At 43.1% G+C, this 20,647-nt stretch overlaps 1 protein-coding gene across 2 annotated transcripts in view; it reads right to left on the reverse strand.

The window, feature by feature from the left end:
• The window catches only part of afg2a (AFG2 AAA ATPase homolog A), an 87,532-nt gene that overhangs the window by 15,970 nt on the left and 50,915 nt on the right, over nt 1-20,647 (reverse strand). For both annotated transcript variants that reach the window (XR_003297185.1, XM_026330895.1), the window contains exon 16: nt 1,658-1,822. Coding sequence is in view for 1 of the 2 variants with exons in the window: in XM_026330895.1 (XP_026186680.1) it covers nt 1,658-1,822 (165 nt within the window). In the remaining variant the exon portion in view is untranslated. The remainder of the gene's footprint in view (nt 1-1,657; nt 1,823-20,647) is intronic.

The following is a 20,647-nucleotide window of genomic DNA, read 5'->3' on the forward strand; positions in this document are numbered from 1 at the left end:
ACACCTGATAGTGGGGGATTGGTTTCTTTCTGCATACCTCCTCCAGGTGTATGCCTGCTTTAGGCTGCTTTTTTGGGTGGGGGCTGCCAAGTGAAGAATCAAGGGAGAGCATGTACTTTCAGGATATGAAGAGGCCCTACAGATAACCTCAGACTGCCCTCGAGAGGATCAACATGTCAGAAGAAAAGACGGAAACACCTCAACACCTTGCTGTCGTGATAAGACACAGAACTGATAAAATGTTCTTTGAAGATGCTGACATAAAGGTGTGTACACTTCCATGTTTAAAAATGTTACAGCACCTGTTTTCAAATTTATTTCTCTGCAGTATTAAAGATTTCCATATCACAAGGTGTCATCAGTCCAAAAAATCTAAGATATTCCATTAAAAATTGCTGAAAACACCATTTGGGATGTTTCTTTGCTTGATAAGTCAATAAATCAACTACTGATATAATCACTGACTGTTTATTAACTTATCAATCGTTTCAGGACTAAAGCAAACAAATGTCATCAGACTGAGGTTCCTGTTGTTCAACTGTTAAAATGACTCATGTGCAAAAACACCTGACATCACTTAAAGTTAAAAACTCAAAGGCTTCATAGAGTAGGTCTCTTTGACTCCCCAAATCCCGACTTGAAATTCATATTCAGTCTAATCAGGTGTTAACACACACCGGATTCAGACAGGTTACGCGTAAATCTATTTTCTAATGTCCCAACAATCCAAAAGCAATAAAGACATTTTGGTGTGACCAAAAGGACCAGTGATGCTTTAGCTTTGGCAAATAAGTAGATGTTAAAGTATCTGTGGAGGTGTCTCCCTCTAGGTCAAAACAAACTTGGCTGCTGCACTATCTCCAGCAAAGACCACATCCTCAGTGTATGGCAGCACTCACACACACGTCACACAGCAGGAGAAAAGTGAGAAAACCGAAATCTGTGTCTGAATCGTTTAAAAACGTCTGTTTGTCACAAACCAGCATGTCATTTCTATCATGTCTGTAACCCTCGGAGCCTAAATACGCAGCAGGGGTTTACATTCAGATGGAAAGATATACGGTGCATCTTGTGTTTGGAATGCTTTGTTTTTCTTTCTTTCAAAGACAAACACATTCATTCTTTCAAAACTGTGCACTTTTTCCTAAAATGTCTTATTCGAGTCCTAGAGGACAGTAGCAGCTTCTCCGCTGAAGACAATGAGAATCACGCGGCAGACGAACGCAGAGAGACAAATCTGTCACACAAAGGAGTGTCTGTACGATTACTCCCAGTCCCCTGTGAAATCACAAGGGGTGAGGTGTGACACAGTACAGACACAACACAGACACAACATGGAAAAGCACAGTAACATCCCTCTGAGATGCAGACCACACTCTCGATTTCTTTTTTGTCTGTCGATAGGAGCCAAAAGGTAAACATCTTAACTTGGGAATGCAGGGTTGAAATCCTTGATCTGAGTATTGAACCTGATGTTTAATCTGGGGGTTTATTATCTCAATTTGAGTTGACAAAGATGATGTCTGAAAAGTTGTTTGAAATCTGTGTGTGAAAACTAGAAGGCTTCCTGATTTCAGCAATAAGTAAACAAATAATTATAAATCATGTAATTTTTTTTTTTCATCCTCTGGTACTTATAGCAGAAAACATAACGCACCTCTGCTCCAGAATACTTGCTGGTCTGAGTCACCAGGTCTTCGAGAGACACATTATGGGCCACGGGCATGTTACGGAACTGAAGAGAAAATATCTCCCGTCGGGTTGCAGCATCTGGAAGAGGCACGTAGACGATTCGGTCGAGCCGGCCCGGACGCATCAGAGCCTGTGGGACGGAAAGAAAACAGTCGGCGTCTGCTGCACCATCATATTTCATACACTGTCGCACGTCTGTCAGTGAACATCCAGACAGTGAAGAGATCACATCACTGCCCTGTGTAGAAAAGGACAGAGTTGACTTTATACGCTGAGGACACTTAGATCCTTTAAGGTGTGTAAAACAGTGGTATCACAGCAGCAGACAGAAAGAAGCAACAGCTTCAGCGACAGGCTGTGGGTGCAAGCAAGAGTTCTGCTGCCATCAGACTCCTGACACTACGTTTGTCACTGTTTGTTTTACAGAATGACTGACTCGCATTACTGTGTTATTCTCACATTATTAATATTATCATTATTATTATTAATATGGAAACCATGGCTCTGACCTTTAACCTGTTTACTGCCTTCTTGTGAAGTTCACTTCTTGCATTGATCGTACGGCTCTTTAGTTGGGACCTTGAACCACATACCAAAAATGCAAACTGTGAAATTTTCATTTCCACTTCTAGTCAGAGTGGAGACAATGTTATCAGATAAACTTCCACTTCCTACAGATCACATCTCCATGACCCCAAAACAGTCCTTGAGCACCCAAAGCTGCTGTTGTCTCGCTTGTCAGACGTCATTAAGTGGCAGGCGCCTCTCAAACACAGACAGGACGACGGACAGAGAAATATGTGCTGTCTCCATTTGCTCCTGAGCCAGGTCGTGACAAGCATACCATAGTCTACTGTGAGAGCCTGTAGTGGTTTGGGTTGGTTATCTAAGCATCCAGCCAATTGAAAATAGCTGAATATAATTCACTCAGCATGAATTAGAATTTAATTTTATCAATGAAATGAAGAATCAGGAGAACAGCAACTGGACCTGACAGTTTCATTGTTGTTGTTCACCCCAGACTCAGTGAGGCCTGGCTGTAAAGATGGTAGAGCTCCTGGCTGAGGGCCAGACAGGCCACAGCGGGACTAAACCCTGGCCAGCACAGACGAGGCAGGAGACCCACACAGACGCAAGCCATGCAGGATGTCATGTCAGGAGTGATCAGTGAAGGTTGGAGGGACTGGACCAGCAGCCTTTGAACTCTTGCTTACGCAGCCATCGCACTACTATTCCTGCTACTCTACATGCACCACATGCATCTCCCAAGCCTGACAGCCTCCTTGTTTCTTTTATACACACTGACTGTGAACAATTACAGTCATCCTGTTTGTTTGATGAGTAACACAAGACAATCTTTCATTTGGGATAATGATGGGATTAAACCAAATTCCCAGAAGGGACACCCACAGAACAATGTGGGTAGTTGGGTCACATTTTCAGAATGTTAATGAATTTGATTATTTAATAATTTAACATTTGCTTGTGTACGTTTCTTAAAAAGTCAGATAAAATAATTTAATTATAGCAACTTGGGATTTTCCGTCAAGAAGCCAATAAATAATGAGATGTTATTAAAGTGACCAAATAAGGAACAACTGAGTGCATCAACCACAACATGAAGACTGGTAGTGAGACTGTTTTCTCAATAGTGTCTCAACGGTCAATAATAAACTTCGAAACCTCAACCATAAAAAAAACAAAGTTTGTTTCATTGCCGTATTTAATATGTTATGACACACACCATCAAATATTCTTTGCATGTCGCATTTTAAGTCCATCTGCTTGCAAAGAATGCTTGATGCAACTTTATGTTTTTTTTTTATGGTCTGCTGTGTTTCCACTCCGGATAACCAATTCCTATTTAGTGGGCTGGGAATTACTGCACAGTTTTCCTGCCTTTTATCAGTTGCTTTTTTGTTTTCCTGTGTATGTGTATGGAGTATGAGAGGATGGAAACTACAGACAAAAACTAGTGGCTACCCTCAGGTAACCACAACACAGCCATGGCTGACAAAGAACCAATGGATCATGGGAGACAATGTTCTTGTTTTTCAGGTCTTTGGATTCTTCTACAATTGAGGGGAGAATCTAGCTGTGGGTGATGGAGTCACTGTGAATCGGATGGAGAGAAATTACATCACTGTGATTCAAAGCTGGGAAGGATTGGCTGTTAGGGAGACCTGCTGTTAGATGGATGAAGGTTTGGCCAGCACAGACAAGTCCAAGACTTGAGACTTGTGGAATTTGATAAGATGTATCTGGCATAACAACTATAAAACATGTGAGACTTAATGTGCTGTCACAATCCTTTTCACAGGTTAGTGGATACTGGAGGTTTATGTGTCTACAGGAGGGGAGACTGTTGCAGTGGGGATTGCAGTGCCTGGTTGTTTATCACAGCAGGTCCAGCCAGTCAGGGCAATGCGTATTGCAGAGGACATGCCAGGGACACTTCCTGAGTTGCTCTCCCTGGAAGTATCTGGTGACTACATGCCAACACAAACCTGCTGACCCCTGGCTAAATAAGTCACACAGACAGACCCTCCCCTGCACTCTGACAGACAAATCCACATATCTACAAGCACACATAAATGCACAGTTCTGGAAAACGCTCTTTGGTTCAGTCTTTTTAAATTTGCAAATTTTGCAAAGATGGTGCCTATTACTGCATCAGTTGTTAATTCTCTCTGCACAAATAATGGAGAAGTGGCCACGGCTTCCAGGCTCTCAGGTTCCAAGGGTTTCAAGGCACTCCCAAAAAACAGAGCCGACCCTCAGCTTTGAGACTGCTAAACTCATCTGACTGCCCTGGAGGGGAAGAAAGGCTTTTTTCTTTCCTCTCAGCAAGAGCAGGGGCCCATCAATCACTTAACAAGATACACTTCCTGTTCTCAAGGATCCGGGGGTGGGGGTAGGAGAGTAGGAGAAGGAGGAGGTTGAAGGAGAAGAGGAGGAGGGGGACCCTAAAAAGACAAATACTTGGCTTGGCATGTCGGGCAAGCGTTGAAGGCCTCTTTTTGTAACAGCATCATTCCACCTGAAGTCTTGTCTTGACTGGCAGAAGGCAAGAGAAGAAGGAGGGAGCCAAGGAGAAAAGAGAGGACAAAAACAGTCAGACCAAGGAACCCAGACAACCCACTTGAAAGGACTACAGCACCCAAAACCCTACAAATAAACACAGATAAGTGGCGTGGGAGACAGCAAACTGCCGTTGACTGCCTGATGAAATACAGTTGGATAAATTCTCTGTTGTTCCAACATGGGACTGCATAACAGACTGCATGTACCTCGCTGCACCACTGACATGATAGTCCTAATGAGCCATTAGTCATTAGAAATGTCCCTAGGTAATAATACCAATTAGCTTTCATTCAACAATGAAGCCTTTTTACACCACCACTGTGCTCTACCCTGCACGGCACCACCAAACACCTGACGGCGAGAAAGTTTTGTAAAACAAGTCGGGCCTATGGTGGATCAGTCAAGCTGATCAAAACACACAAAGAGAGAAAACAGAGAGAAAGAAGAGAGAAAAAAAAAACTCATCCGCTCTCTCTGCGCCAAGTTTCACTGCCGATAACAACAGTAATCATTCCAGGCAGTGCAATCCTCCTCAAGAAGTGATTACCCCCTAATGACAGACGACTTCCTATCTGGGAAGGCCGGTACCTCTCCCTAACCAGTGAGGAATGTCGGGAATCTTCTCCTTGGAGCATTGTTACTGAGCACATTCTTGGCCCACATCAATCTGACCTGCTCTGAGCTAAGTCTACAAACTGTTTACAAACGGACGCCCCCGCAATTCACGTGTCTTATTCTTATATGGCAGCTTAGGTATGGTGTGGCTAATAGAAGATCAGATCTGCTTTGTAGTTCACACTGCCTTCACATCAAATGGAAAACGAAAGCAAACACCAGGTTCATGATACTGAACATGATGAGTAAGTTCTTCCAGGCACATCTGGTGAAATCTCTCTTTCCTTTAAAAAAAAAAAACTTTCTGTTGGTACTTTTTTCCAGGGTGCAGGATGATAGCAGGCTGTCTGGGTTAATAAGTGGCTTGCCTGGAGAGATATGAGTTGACTTTGTTCCTGCCTGAAGGTATTTGCTGTATGTGGTTTCCTAACCTGTCAGTCTGCAATCCTCCGAGGCCTTGGTGAGTCATACTGACTCAGAGGTGGGCCTCTCTAGATTTATGCACAACTCAGACCAAACAATAAATGCAGAGCATCACAGGTGATGGAGGTCTAATTCTAGAGTTCATATTTGGGAAATGAATACAAGGCACAGGATAAACCGATAAACGCTACCTGTTTTCTGGTTATTTCAGTCTTTTAGGTATCATAGATATACTAAAAATAGGTTTGCTGGTAATTTAGTAAAAGTATCTACAAAAATTTAAGATGTGACAGCCAGTGGATGACAAGGATGTTCCCTGATGAGAAGCCTATCCTCTTCAGGAGGAAGCCAAGTTTTAAAGACAAAAGGCTTAAACTGTTTACAGACTTGGCCCACATGAATGAAGACCCAGGATGGTTTCTTCTCCGGAGTGGGAGTGAGTTTGTTTCATAGAACCTTTCTGAACCTGCACATACAGAACTACAGGCTCACATTTAAAAATCATAAGCAGTGCAATGTTTAGACCTTTGCCAGCCTTTGTGAACCGTTTGCTCATTTGACAAATCCCTCTGAAACCTTTATTGATTATGAAACATTCATCCATGGGAAGACGGTACGACACCTCTGACTTATGCTGTTTTTCCATCTTGTGTAACATGAAAGCTATTTTTCTCCTGCAGAACCTTCAGTTGAGGTTTAACAGGTGACAACAGCAGATGTTTAACGCTGTGCTCTGTGTGCACCCACGACCTGACGTTCATTTTACATGAATACATTTGTATTACTGATGCATATTATTATTCAGCTTCCACTACATAAATCTATCTGTTTTTACATTTGGTGAGAAGTCCAGGAGCTTTTTGGAGACTAACCCCTGTGCCGTTATTTTGAGGTAAACCAGAATTGGATTTTGTAAACTGTATCTAGATTCAACAGACCAAAATGGGCTTGTTGCAAAAAAAAATGCTCTCAAGTGTATGACAACATTCTTGAACTTCATTTCATCCCTCTGCTGTATGTCACAGCACAGCACAGACTCTCAACCCTGTTTGGTTTTTCGGTTCTTTCAAATCCCACATTTATCGACTTGTAACTAAACTCTCTCCTGAAGAGTTGTGCGCACTACATCTTTTTAAAAAGATGACATAATTTTGGATGAGGCCATGGCTGTGTTCAGAGGGACCCTGGCCCTGCTTCATGTCAGCCCTGATTTTGATGAGGGACAGGATCAGAGGAAGAACAGAGTGGAGAGAAAGAGTAAATCAAAGAGAGAGGAGGGAATAGCAGAGCAGAGATAGAGGGATATGAGTGAAGGGGATAGAGTGAGCGAGCAACAGAAAGATAGAGAGAGAGAGTGAGAGAGAGCAGAGTTGGCAAGCAGTCAAAACATGAGATGCTTTCACTCTGGTTTTTACCCTTGAGTCAAACTTGCATCCGGCAGGCGAGGCCACCGTGTCCAAGAACCAAATAACTCTGTCGCTCTTCACCCCTTACAATCCCACATATTCTGGGATAAACATCCATAGATTGTTTTCCTACAAAATGCAATCCACAAGACCGGCCCTTTTTATTAAAACAAAGACATCTAGTTTTGGAAGAACATTTTTTTACACTTTTAATTTAAACTTGTTTTCCTCCGTGTTGTCTGGACTAAGAATAACTGCTCCACACCTTTATCCTAACAGCATCACAGCAACATGAATGTGTGATACATTTTGTTTTAACACAATGTGTGTCAAAGTACAGAGCACAAAGAATGACCCATAAAGTGCTGAACGGCCTGGCCCCTGAATATATATCTGACACGTTTCTATGTTGTCGACCAGACAGAATTCTCCAAATTCCCAGAATTCATTCCAAATCAAGCGACAAAAACAGCCTGCCAGTGGATTTGCAATTAGGTTTGTGTGCACGTACGCATGATTTACTAATGTTTGTCACTGTAAAGCTCTATGAATTGCTTATGTATAAGACTGTGCTTTATAAATGATATTGACTATAATTCTTGGCTACTTCCAAAATCTGGGAACACAGCAACATCACAGTAACAAAGTCCTACTGGGGAAGATTTGTAATCTGTTAATGTCTTATGAAGATTTCTGGCATAACAATTTGAGCATTTGCCTTTCAAATAAGTTTGGCTCCTCTACGCCTTGGTTTAAAACTGTTTGTGTTTCTTGTCCTGTCACAAATCCTCTTAGTAAAGTTAATGTGTTCCCACATCTCACCAGATAATCTGCTCATTACTGGTGACAACAGAAACACTTAACTGTAAAGTACTGAAACTTTCCTTTAACATGTAACTAAACCTGCGTTTGTGTTCCTCCTTACTGTAAAGAACTTTCACATTACATGTTTTAGTATGTGTGGGCACAGAAGATGACAGAACAGCATGTGTGTGTGTGTGTGTGTGTGTGTGTGTGTGGACAGTGTTGCTGAGCATAGGGTCAATACAGGAATAGATGTGACACCTCTTTTACCTTTTATGGCATGTCTGTGTGTTTGAGGGTCATAATCATATGGAGACCAGGTGAAGTGTCTAAGTCAGTGTGGAACATGGGTGGCGATGTGTTCAGGGGCACTGGTTAATAGCAGCTGTGTTGCTCTCCTTTAGGGGCCTGGGGTGGAGAGGGAGGGGGGGAGCCTTAGGGCTTCAATAAAGTCCCAGAATCTGTCAAAACAACCCTGACTGGCCTGTCCTCACACCTCAGCAAAAATAAAAATGGCCCCTGCCAAAAAAGAAGACTTTATTTTGACATAAGTAGGTGTGCACAGTATGTGTGTGTGTGTGTGTGTGTGTGTGTGTGTGTGCACACAGTGTGTGTGTGCGTCTGAAGGGTTGCCCACCAGGAAAAAAACAAGGTGAAGAAAAGCAGAGGAAATTAGACTGAGGCCATGTTGAAATGTCGACTCATAGGAGCAGAAACTAAAAAAAGCAGCAAACTGGCTGCCATAAAATACATGTATGTTTGTTTTACAAAGAGGCGTTTCCTGTGAGCTGTCCACAGTTCACAGTTTAAATCTATGGGACCTTGCGTTCGGTGTAAACTCGCCAGCTCTGGTTTCCATAATCCGCTTCAGAGCCTGCGGGCACACTCCGAAATCCCTCGTCATGTTGCCGACAAATCAGCAGAAGCAAACCAGCGACTCACGTTTTCCGTTTATATGACCAATCACTCCAAGCTTCCAGTACCACTATCACCATTACTACTGTCTCCCCATGCTATGGTGCTTGTATTCCTCTGGTATGTATGTGTTAATATGTACAAGGATGAATGTAGAACATTCTGAGCTAGTAACGTAAAAAGACCTCATGTCATCTAACAAGCCAACTACAACTAGACAATAACATCAGTGGTGTGTGTATGTGCATATATGCTCTCATTAGGCCTGGTGCCATTCAGACGGCTCCTAACATGCAACCCTGAGTGCTTTGTGTTTCTCTGACAGCCCTTGTCATCCTCTTCTTGTAGTAGTGGGACAGAGAAAAGAGATTATTACTCTGAAGAAACTGACAGAGCCAGAGGGCTGAGATTCGTCTGGCACTCAAAGCAGTTTTTAAGGACTATACTAGTGTTTTCGCACATTTTAGCCCATTTGCTCCAAATAATGAGACTGTAAGACTTTAAGATAACTATGCATCTATTTTTTAAATAAAAAAACCCATATGCAAAGAAATAAACCTTTAAAGTGGCACACCGTTCTTTTACCTTATCAATACATTATTTCTTTAGGCTGCATGATGCTGCACTCCAGAATGTAAACTCAAACATGTATCTCTGTTATTTTGCAGCCCTGGATCACAGCACATATTGCGGCTGTAGCAGGATGGGAGAAAAGAGGTGAGTTGTGTGTAGCCTAAATATCAAAGTTCAAATACAGATTCTGATGTGTATTTGCAGTCGAGTACCACTTTGGTACAATAAAAACTCAAACCAAAATCGACACCAGCATCACCATCACACCTGCACTGTTATCACAGCCTCTATCATTTCTACTGCCATCATCATTTATCATCATCACGCAGGTCAGTGTTGGTAGAGGCCACCAACAACTCCTCTAAAGCTTCCCTCTGCTATGCACAGAGGCTTCATAGGTGCCATCACACACACACACACACACACACACACACACACACACACACACACACACACAGACTTGAATGCACACATATGCTGCCACTCACAGATACTTACAAAAGAGACAAATGTAAACAGGCACGTTGCTGAGTGACAGAGCCAACTCGGCCGGATCAGTTTCCACTTCCGTGAAATCTAAACATTAGCTTGTTTACCCTCATCCTGAGCTGAGACTGGGCCCGGGTGAGAGAGTGGAGTGTGTGTCTCTACATGTAGGTGTGTGTCTGTGTCCAGAGAGACAGAAAATAGGGGACATGTTAGCAGAGTGAGACTATATCTCAGGCTGGTGTAAGATGGAGAAGGAAAAAAGACGAGATGCTGTTTTCCTCTTTCACCCGACTAAACCCTGCATCATTCTGTCAGTCATGACAGCTTTTACACAGCTGTCAGCAGAGGACACGATGATGTGTGTGTTATATTCTTAATTGAATGTTTTTGTATTTCTGTCTGGGGTAAAAAAGCAATTCAAAGACAAAGTGACAGTAATATCTTGGTACCATACAATCACTGCAGTGTATCTGACTGGTCAACACAGGGCGTTGCCACTGATGAGACAAACACTGTCCTAACTTTGTTTCACAGAGCCCCCTGCATCAGCACCACCACCACTACATCACCACTGCTGTGTCCTCATTCCAATGAATGATGGGCCTACATTTCCTCATGTTGGTCTAAACACAGCTATACTGATTAATCACTACAGCACAATCAAATACTGCATTCATTAGCTAAAAAGAAACTCATTCCAAACACTTCAACGGCTTTCCAAAACAAATAATCAAAGTTTGTGACTCTACTTAAACATAGTTCAACCGTATCTGATTTTACGTCCTACTGCACCGCATCACAAAAAACTATGAGCTGTACGCTAAATGCAATCTACAAGATCAGAGCAATTAGCCACCTACTGCAGGAGATAACAAGGAAAGCGAGGAGGAGGAAGGAGGGGGAAAAAAAATCCCCCACCCAGCATGTGAAAACCTGTGTCAGATTTCACCACAGACAAGGTCACCCCCTCTTGGTCTTGCCTCAGTGCTCTGGCTTGGTAACTGGATCCGATGCAGGATGGCGACAAACCTGTTTTTGTCACAGCAGAGGTGCCCACTTGGTTTACATGCCCATTGTGTTTAGCACACTTTTACATTTTCATTTTGCCCGTGTTTTTCTTTTCCTGTGAACCTTTAACATACGTGTGAAGAAATTCAAGGAGTTGTGTGTAACTATGCACAGCTGCGAACACCCCTTCAAACACTCCACACGTGCATACAAACATGGGAAAAAAAAAAAAAAAAAAAGCTTGTCCCAATTCCAGAGCCAAAGCATCATCATTGGTGTTATGCTGCACAGCCAAGTTAACACTTGGTATGTTTGTAATTGTGCTGCCTATGAAACTGCACAGTAATCCCTTCCAGCTGCCTCCCTCACTCACCCATCCACCCTCCTCTTCCTCCTCCTCTCTCCCCTTTCAGAGAAACTGTAGCTGCAGCTCTGAGTATGTTTTCCATGGGCCCTGGTGGATTCATCCTGTTGACAGCGCCAAGCCTTTTATGCATCGAAAACACAGTATTCCCTTTCAGGTGGAGAGACGATGGAAGGGAGAAGGGGAGATGGGTTGTGGGAGGTGGTGATGGGGGACAGCCAAGGACGATCCCCGCAACGGGCTTCAAACTTCAAAATCTTGGTCCTCATCTCTTCATAAAAAAAAGAGCGAGAGACAGACAGTGAGAAGGGAGGGTATGAGGGATGAAGAGAAGAAGGGGAGGCAGGAGAGGAGGAGGGAAGGAAGAAAAAAAACAACAACAGCACAAAGGAGTGCGTAATTAAGACAGGAAATGGGAGAAGAGAGGAGGGCTCTGGGGGCTTTCAGAAAGAGGCTGGCCTGGGTCGCTTTTCCAGAGAGCGGAGGAGTGGGGCCGATACCCGAGCCGTCTGAATGGAAATCAGATAATCTGTTAACACAAGGCATGGCCCAGATCCTGCCTGCAGACTGACATGGATAGGCCAGTTCCTGTTCCAATCCACTGCAGTGGCACAAAGTGTTGCCAAGGCAACCAGCTGTTCCAGCCAAACTTTGCCTCTCTCCGAGCCGGCGGCAAAAACGACAGGTGGGGCTGTGAGGCGGGTAGAAGCAGCACTGAGGCGCTTGTGAAAACACAAAGCTAGCTCAATACTGAGACGACATGGGGGTAGGAACTTAACACCATGAAAACTAAATGCTGCTGAATCCTGCCAGGGACCGAGAAGATGGTCTCTTCCTTTAATCGGTTCGCCCACTATCGAAAGGTTAATGGGCATGTAAAGCTTATTCCACTTATTCCTCCTGTGGCATTTATGCAAGTCTTTGACATATTTGTTTTGAACATCATGGACTTGCTTGTGCGTATTCTCATTTAAACTTCTACTGAAGAAATAGACAGAATCCACAGTCACAAGCTGTGCTGTGGATTATTCTGTGTAACAGGGACAGCGTGTTCTTGAACGGTGGTTTAAACACCTCATGTAGGAATAAAAATGCAATTTGGCCCCATTGTATTAAGCACATGTCTTGGAGAAGAATACTTAAAAACATAGTAAATATGGGTAAACTGACTCTTTACTTTGAGATTCAGTATTGGTGCCAATCTCATTAAGCAGATCAAGTATTGGCCATAACCTGACAAGTCCATATAAATACAGTGCGTACATTATAAACATTAATTGTTCTGCTGCCAGTTACATTCCTTCAGTCACGACCTGCTGCCAGTTCAGTTTTTAGGAGCACAGCCGCATTTGGCCTCATGCTGCCATATATAAAAATAATCCCAATGCTTAACACAGAGCGAAGTATGCAGAGTTTTAATGTGGAGAAATGCTAGTACTGGAGTTCAGATATTAGAATCAGTACTGCAAGAGAATAATTTGGATGGTGCATTCCTATCTTTGACACTTCAGACCAATGAAGCTGTTTTCCTGCCTCTGCTATGCTAAAATGATCAATGCAGGGTCCTGTTGCCAAAGTGCCACATTACCACATCTGGCTGACTGATCACATTTTTAACACGTCTTCTATGAGCGAATTCAAACCCAATTCCAGGCTGGAACGCTGGAAACAGCTTTCTCAGCCAAATGCAACAGTCTCCCCTTTCCACATTTCCCCAAATAGTAGATTTTACAACTTTATGCTCATTTACATTTTTGTGTGCTTTGTCACAGTACCGTTCGCTGCTCTTCTAAAAACAGGGCTAAAAACGGACTGATCTACCCAACAGTAGTGTGGGTCCCAATGAAGTGTTAGGATCAAACTGTCCCCACAGTGCCATAAAACTCTTATTTACAATGGCCTGAACAACTTTATATATTCCCCTGGAGGTGAGCAGGAGGCCATGGCTCTAAATCAAGACTGGTTAAAGGTAGCCATTTCAACTCTTTCAATTTACACCGCATTCATATTTTAACAGCAGTGAATTAACAAGAGGGAACAAATCTCTGGCAGGTCCCACCACTTGACCCACATTGATTCCCAACCTCGCCTTTGATTATCAAATATCTGCACAGGGGGACATGTGAAAAATAAAACACACCTCCTACAGGACCTTCACCTCTGCTGCCAGAGCCAGGTGGTGCAACATGCAGCGGCGTACCGCAACTCAAACTTCCCCTTCCTCTTGGGGGGAAGCCATTTTATTGTGTTCCACTGAGATAATTGCCAATCCTTTAAATGAAAGGGTTTTCTCAGTGCTCTGGTAATTACTAGATACGCAGCAAGGGTCTGGTGAAGGAGGGGGGAGGTGGAAGGGAAAAAAAAAGAGAAGAAAACATGACAGGCAGGTATTAAAATCCAATGGGTGGGGCAGGAAGGAAGTCGAGAGAGGGATGTGTTGAAACAGAGAGAATGAGGGAGGGCTGGAGGGAGGGAGCCATGCTGTGCTGCTGTAGCCTCCGTTTGGGGTTGAGGAAGGACATGTTTATGGTCTGGGCCGTTTTTTTTTTTTTTTTTGATCTGGTAGAGCAATCCTGTGCCAAAGACACATCTGCTCCTGGGCAATCCTTCGCCGTAATATGGTGATTTATGTGGTGATCACTAACCCCTTTTCTTAAATCATTGATCTTTTTTTAAGAACTTCCCATCAAATTTGGAGAAGCTGAGCTGAGCAGAATAATTCTTTCAGACAGTGCAAATTACATACTGCGCTTCCTATACGCTGCATTGAGGAATGTCTCTCAGTGATGATGGAGACATTGCAAACCAAAGCAAACTGTAACTGCACATTCAGTTATACACCTCAAAGGTTTCAGGATACACTGGCACAGTTTCACAGCACAGTTCTGCGAATCATCTCAGGTAAACAGATGAGGGCCAGAAGAATAATTGTGGGTTACAGCTGGTAGGATTGCATACTTATTAACTTCTTCTGCTTCACAGTTAGTTAAAAATAAATAAAAACAAACGTTGGTGTCTAAGTTGACATGGCAGCACAGATGAACAATAAACAAACATTAAAAAGCTTCTGCAGCAATGTAAGAAAGAATGTGCATCTTAAAAGGTGTTGAATGAGAGCATAAACTAGCATGTTCCTTCCTGTTAAGGCCTGTTTGTGATGTACTGCCTGTCCTGAAAATATAGTATGAATGTCTTCCCCTTAAGAACAGACTGAAAACTGTAGCAAAATGCAACCATGCTGATTGGATGATTTCACACTAGCGCTGATAAAATTCACTATCACTGATTAATTCTGCACAATCGAACTGCAGTGCGGTTCGGTTTGTATAAGGTTATGGCTTGTTACAGTTAAGCAGTGAGCTGTGACGTAGTCAAATGACGTGATTGTCCACATCTCAAAAAATGTATTCTCCTCTCTGTCATAATTTAATTCTGAATCTTCTTATTTTCCCTGTGTATATTTTAATAAACAGGACAAAGAGGTAAGAAAAGGGTTTACTGCATTGTCATTGTGTATATCCCACAAACACTCCTCTTGTTTGACAACTTTCAATGATTATTTCTAAACAAAACCAAAACACAATAGCTTCACTCACATTTGAAATATCATTGGATTACCAACAGGGAAAAGTGGGGAACCGCCCTGGGGCCCCAAACCACCAGGGGTCCCACATAAAGAGGGAATTTTCACCACAATGTACAATAAAAACAAGGGGTGGTTCTGCTTTGTATGCTTATGCTGTGGCCATGGTTTGAATAGGGGACTTGATCTGCAAAGTGTGCATCAGCCACTGAGCAGTAGAGTTTTCCAAGTTCATTTAGATCCTACAGTGCAGTGTAGAGTCTATCTATACCTATCAAATGATCTTTTTACATGGCATCAGGTACCATTTACACACGTTCCCCTATGGTCCACGACCCTGGAGAATGGCCCGTCAGATGCCCAGATAGGCCTGTCAAAGAATTGCCTGTTGAGGTCCTGCTAGAAAAAGGTGTGCTCAGGGCTTGTTATGTGACGCAGAGGGGAGACGGGCCAGAGGAAGGTGAAAGGAGGAGTGTAAGGTGGGAGGTCAAGGTGCACAACAAAGGCCCCTGTCAAATCAGGAGGGCCCATCAGCTAAGTGTGTTTTCCTGCAATTTGAGAAAGTGGATTCTGGTCAAATTGGTGTCCTCTTGAGTTGCAATTGCATGAGTTATTTGACCAGGGGAAAAGAGGGAAGGAATGAGGTGAGGTCGGAGGTGTGTATGAAGGGACTTGTACTCCCTTAATTGATACTTTCAGCGCTTCCAAAAACAGTAAAACCCCTAGTATTGCTGAACAGCAGCATTCCAGGTCAGACTGGCTGTCTCCATGGCGACAGCCGAGGGGGGGGGGGGGGGTGGCTTCCATTTGTGGACGAGACTGGATCCTGGAAAATGGATACGGACTGACAGGTCAGCGCCACAAACCACATGACATACTGCAGCCACAAGGTCACTGGACTGAGACAGCTTATGCATCCCTCACTCACGCAAAGAGGGTCAATGGCCATCACAGCCATGGATATACTGTACATACTGAGAGCCAACATGGTGGACGGTTATAGTTCACAGTATCAGTGCTATGGCGTCTGCAGCTGCCTCAGTCAACTGATAGACCAGCACAACTAAACTAGTTTCCTTACACTTTCCTCTTAAATAAAATAGATTGCGCAAAAACATGACAAACACCCAGCCCAGTGTGCCAATGTGAATGCAGATAATGCTTCATATCCTATAGACAAATACAGCGAAACAAGATAACACCTGTACAATCTGGGACCACCTAAACCTATTGGTTTTGTAGGCGTATGTGGGCTAAGCAGCTCAAGCAAATGCCAGCGACATAAAAAAAAAAAAGAAATCCGAAAATGAATCAACCAAAGAGAGCTGACCCATTGACAGGAGGCATTTAGAGAACTCAGTAATAATTGAATTATACGCAGTCCTATCTATTCAGTCAACTCAGCAACGCCCTGTTTGTAGAGACATATATCCTTCCTTTTACAAGGGGATATTATTTTACAGTCTTCTGACCTTGGGTACACGATGTGAAATACAACACCGCCCACCAGTCTATTTCTGTATTTGTCTTACAGTAAGCTGCCGGTAATTGAATCATGCTCTCCAGGACCGGTAGACATGAATGGTGCAGACACAGCCGTTAAGAACAAGGCAGAATCTTGCGGCCACCGTGTTTAGGTTGTGTGACTGAAATCATGTTTGTTTCTCCTTTGCTTTGTTTTAATTACTGGAACTGACAGGATTTGCATGACGAGTTCAGTTCTTCAACACTGGCAATCAGGTGATCCGTATTAAAACTTTGTATTAGATGTTTTTACATCTCATTCATGAATGAACTTGTTGATTTGGCTCGTTAGAATCCGAAAGATCAACTACTTGACTGACACAAATGGTAATCCTTTCAGAGCAACAGAAGTCTGCTGCACCATTGAGAGAAGGTCAATCTTAGCCAGTGTATTTGACATTTTTCATGACTTGTGCCTTTATGACACAGTGATGTTTGACAGATTGCACCCAAACAGAAGAAGTAAAAAAAAGAACCAAAAAGTGGTCTATCAATTTTCCAGTTGCTTTGTGCATCTGGAAGAATGAGCTGGTGAAAGTACAGCTTGCCTGCCTTGACTCCTGTCATGTCTGCTCTGTAAGAAATCCACAAACTAACCGCACCTCTGGTTGTGTAACAACTCCGGATCTAGGTGATTCCCTTTGGCACGAACACAACAACCCTCAGTTTCTAAAGATAGATAAACTGGTCTTTTTTCATGCTGTCAACTGCTTAATCTCAAAACTAACAAGACACAAACTGAAAGTCACTGGCTTTCCAGCAACAAGTCTCCAGCTTAATGACCAGATCAACTGCGCTACCCAAGAATTAAAACATTATTGTTTATTCAGAAGGTAGTTACGTCATTGTCCCTCTTAGTTTGTCAGTAGGATTTCTCACATCTCCATGAAATTTGTCAGGGGAAAGACATAGCTGTGAGGTCGTCAAGGTGATGGGTGGAAATGTGGTCTGCACAAGTCAAAGTCTTCCTCAGCCAGGTGAGCTGGATTATACAGCTCCTCATTACGGCAAATGCCCAGCACTGCTGTTAAAAGACTGCATGAACAATTCCTCTTAAGGCTGCTGAGAACCATGCTGCAGCAGTTTATCAATCACAACAAAATGTTCTCTGCTGTCTGCCATCTGCTTGCAATTTTGTGTAAAATCCATTCTAAGAGCAAAGGTCTTCAGAGATAAGGATCTTTTGGGCAAAACTTTCTCAGATGAGGGTCTCATTTGTGACGATTATCTATATTTATGTCCTCTGTAGTCTGGTTAAGTAGTTTGTTAAAAACCCTGTTTGGAAAGAGCATTTACAGTAATACATTTTGAGCTGACTTGACTTGGGGGGTCCTCAGGATGTGAAGGACTGAAAAGTGGCGCTATCACATAGTCGGTGTGCGTTCAGGTTTAGCAGGCTGTTGCAGTCCGGGTTGTGATTAGGGCTTTGATAAGGCATTGTTGATGGGCTGTGGAAAAGCGCTTTATCACTGGAGCATAATAGCGTGCATAAAAGCCATGAACCTGCACTGAATAAATATGAGGCTGCACACACCCACATAAAAGACAAATGTGTGTGCACGCACACACGTGCACACACGTACACACGCTGTACTTGCAGCACCTTTGCTGCAGATTATCTCTGTGAAAGAATGGCGGGATCTAGGAGCTTTTTTTCCTTCTCTTACCCTCTTTCTCTCTTTCCCTGTGTGTGTGTGTGTGTGTGTGTGTGTTGTCTCCATGTCTCCCCACACACCTTCTCTCTCTCTTTTTTACCTCCCTTTCCTATCTCTTCCCACCTTTTCTCCTGCTATATTCCTCCCTCTGTCTGTCTGTTTCGCCTTCCATGCCTGAGTGCAAGGTGAGGATCACAAAAGGAACACCTGGCAAACACGGATGTGGTCCTCCTCGTCTCATTGTCACACACACACCCCCCCCCCCCCCCCCCCCCCCCCCCCCCCTTCATTCCTCCCCCTCCTCCTTCCTCTGTTGACGCCCTTTTCAAAGAGGCACTCGCAAGAATGGCATACAAGGCTTTGAGCAGGAGGACGAAGGAGGAAGAGGAGGAGGAGGAGGTGCCCCCCCAAACACCATACCACTGCTCACTCCCTTCATGTCCCCCTCCCTCCCCAGCTCGCCTTTCACACGGCAGGAAGTGCTATTCAGACCCGGAGCTGCATGTACATGTCCCTCTCAACCAGTAACACCTCGCTTTTTCTCTCCCTCTCTCTCTGTGAGTTGCACATATGTAGTATGAGTGTGAAAGACAGAGACGGAGAATAAGAGAAGAGAGAGGACAGAGAGGAATGAGAAAGACAGAGTTTGTGGTTAATCTTGTTCTGACTGTCCTGATAAAACTTGAAAACCCATGTGACCCATGTGAACTTTCCCAGTGTTCAACTTTTAAACTATTTTTGGGAAATTTACAAGAATACATTTCACGTTCTCTGGGGTCACAACTTGTTCAACACAAGCAGAGGCAAGAAAACTTTCCGTTGAGATAAATTCAATTTAAAAACAACACAAAAGATTGAATTATGATGCTTTCATTTCTATCTCTGCTCCACTCTGACAGTTTAATGGCTTAACAAACAGAGAAGCCTTCACCTTGAATTCACTGTGTACAGCCACCAGTCTGACTGAGGCTCCATATATCTTATTATGACTGTCATATATCTGATAAAAAACCTGAAAACACACAGGTTCCCAAGAATCACCTTCACTCCTTAAATTTAAACGCTGCTTTGTGTTTTGGGCCGGGTTCCACATTACCTGGGGAATTTAACATGTGCTCTGCAGGGTCACACAAACTTTATATTAAATAAACTAATGAGAAACAGAAGATCGTGCTTATATTTTAGATCTTATAATAGCAGAAAGCCTTCTGGATTTCAATGTTTGGCTGAGACACTAGTTCAGGCCTACATCTTGTTATGGCTTTCACTCATTATGTGTGGTAAAACATGAGAGGCACTTTGGCACACATACAGGATCTTCATTGTTTGATTTTAAAACAAGTCCTAATCAAGCAGGCGACTGTATTCACATATATGGGATTCTGTCCTGCTGTTTGGTCTTTAAGAATAAAAGCTGGTAAAGCAAATGTGTGACTTTTCTCTAAGCAGTGATAACTCTGTGGCGATGCAATAACTCAACGTGACATCTGTCTGGCTGCTGATGTTTTCACATGGGAAATGCTTTCTCTGAATTCACTAAAACATGTAAAGCATTTTCAGCAGGGCCAGAAATATTTTTTAGTTTGGATGCTTTTGAATTTCACAAGACATGACAAAACACTTCAAGAAAAGGGCTATTGTTCCTGCTCTTTCAAAGAAAAACAAATCAGGACCTGACCATCAGCAGCTTCACATGATTAAACTCCTTTCATGGTTCTATACAGGAACTACTATGGTTGCAGGTCTGAAAAAAGACCTTCAATTTGCTCTCAGTCTATTTTAGAGTCAGAATGTTGTTCTGGTTCCATTCCACCCCTCTGTCCAACCATAGATATTAAAGTTATCACAGTGACTCATTAGCAGCAGATAACCTGCATGTGCTGAGCAGAGGGCCATGCAGGTAAGGGGAGTGATCCGTTTATTATGATGGATTGTGCATGTGTGTCTGCGTGCGTACGTCTCCTCATACCTGACACTGAAGAGTACACACATGCAGCGGGCAGAAGGGTAAGAGGCTAAACTGCCGATGTTCTTTTTCCTTCAGATAAAACTGCCGTCAGACGAAATGTTGGTGAATCTCACTTCACTGGATTGATGTTTATAGTTAAATGATTCATGTTTTTGGTCATGTCTTTAATTAAGCAGTAAAGTCAATAGAGGCTTTTAGAGCTTCTGCACTCAAACCAAGCTGTATGCCTTGACTCTCTGCGTGAATTTATTGCCTCTCTTGTGGACTGCATTGATCTGCTTTACACTTTCATGTTATTTTTCTTTTCTTCTTGTTTTATTCCTATAATTGAGCCCATTCTGATACTTTGCATTGTCCAGCTCTGTTGTGGAGTTTACAGTCTACATTGGGACATTTGGGAAAGTTGCAGCACTTACCCAGGAGTATTTTTCCTCCAGTCAGTTTCCTGAATTTTTAGAATGGAAGAGAACATTTCTGTTATTATTCCATCTGGCTTTCTTCCTTCTCTTTCTGCTCAGTACAGGGGCCTCTCGAAGTCAGGTT

Source organism: Mastacembelus armatus, chromosome 10, assembly GCF_900324485.2.
Source record: "Mastacembelus armatus chromosome 10, fMasArm1.2, whole genome shotgun sequence".
Taxonomy (NCBI): domain Eukaryota; kingdom Metazoa; phylum Chordata; class Actinopteri; order Synbranchiformes; family Mastacembelidae; genus Mastacembelus; species Mastacembelus armatus.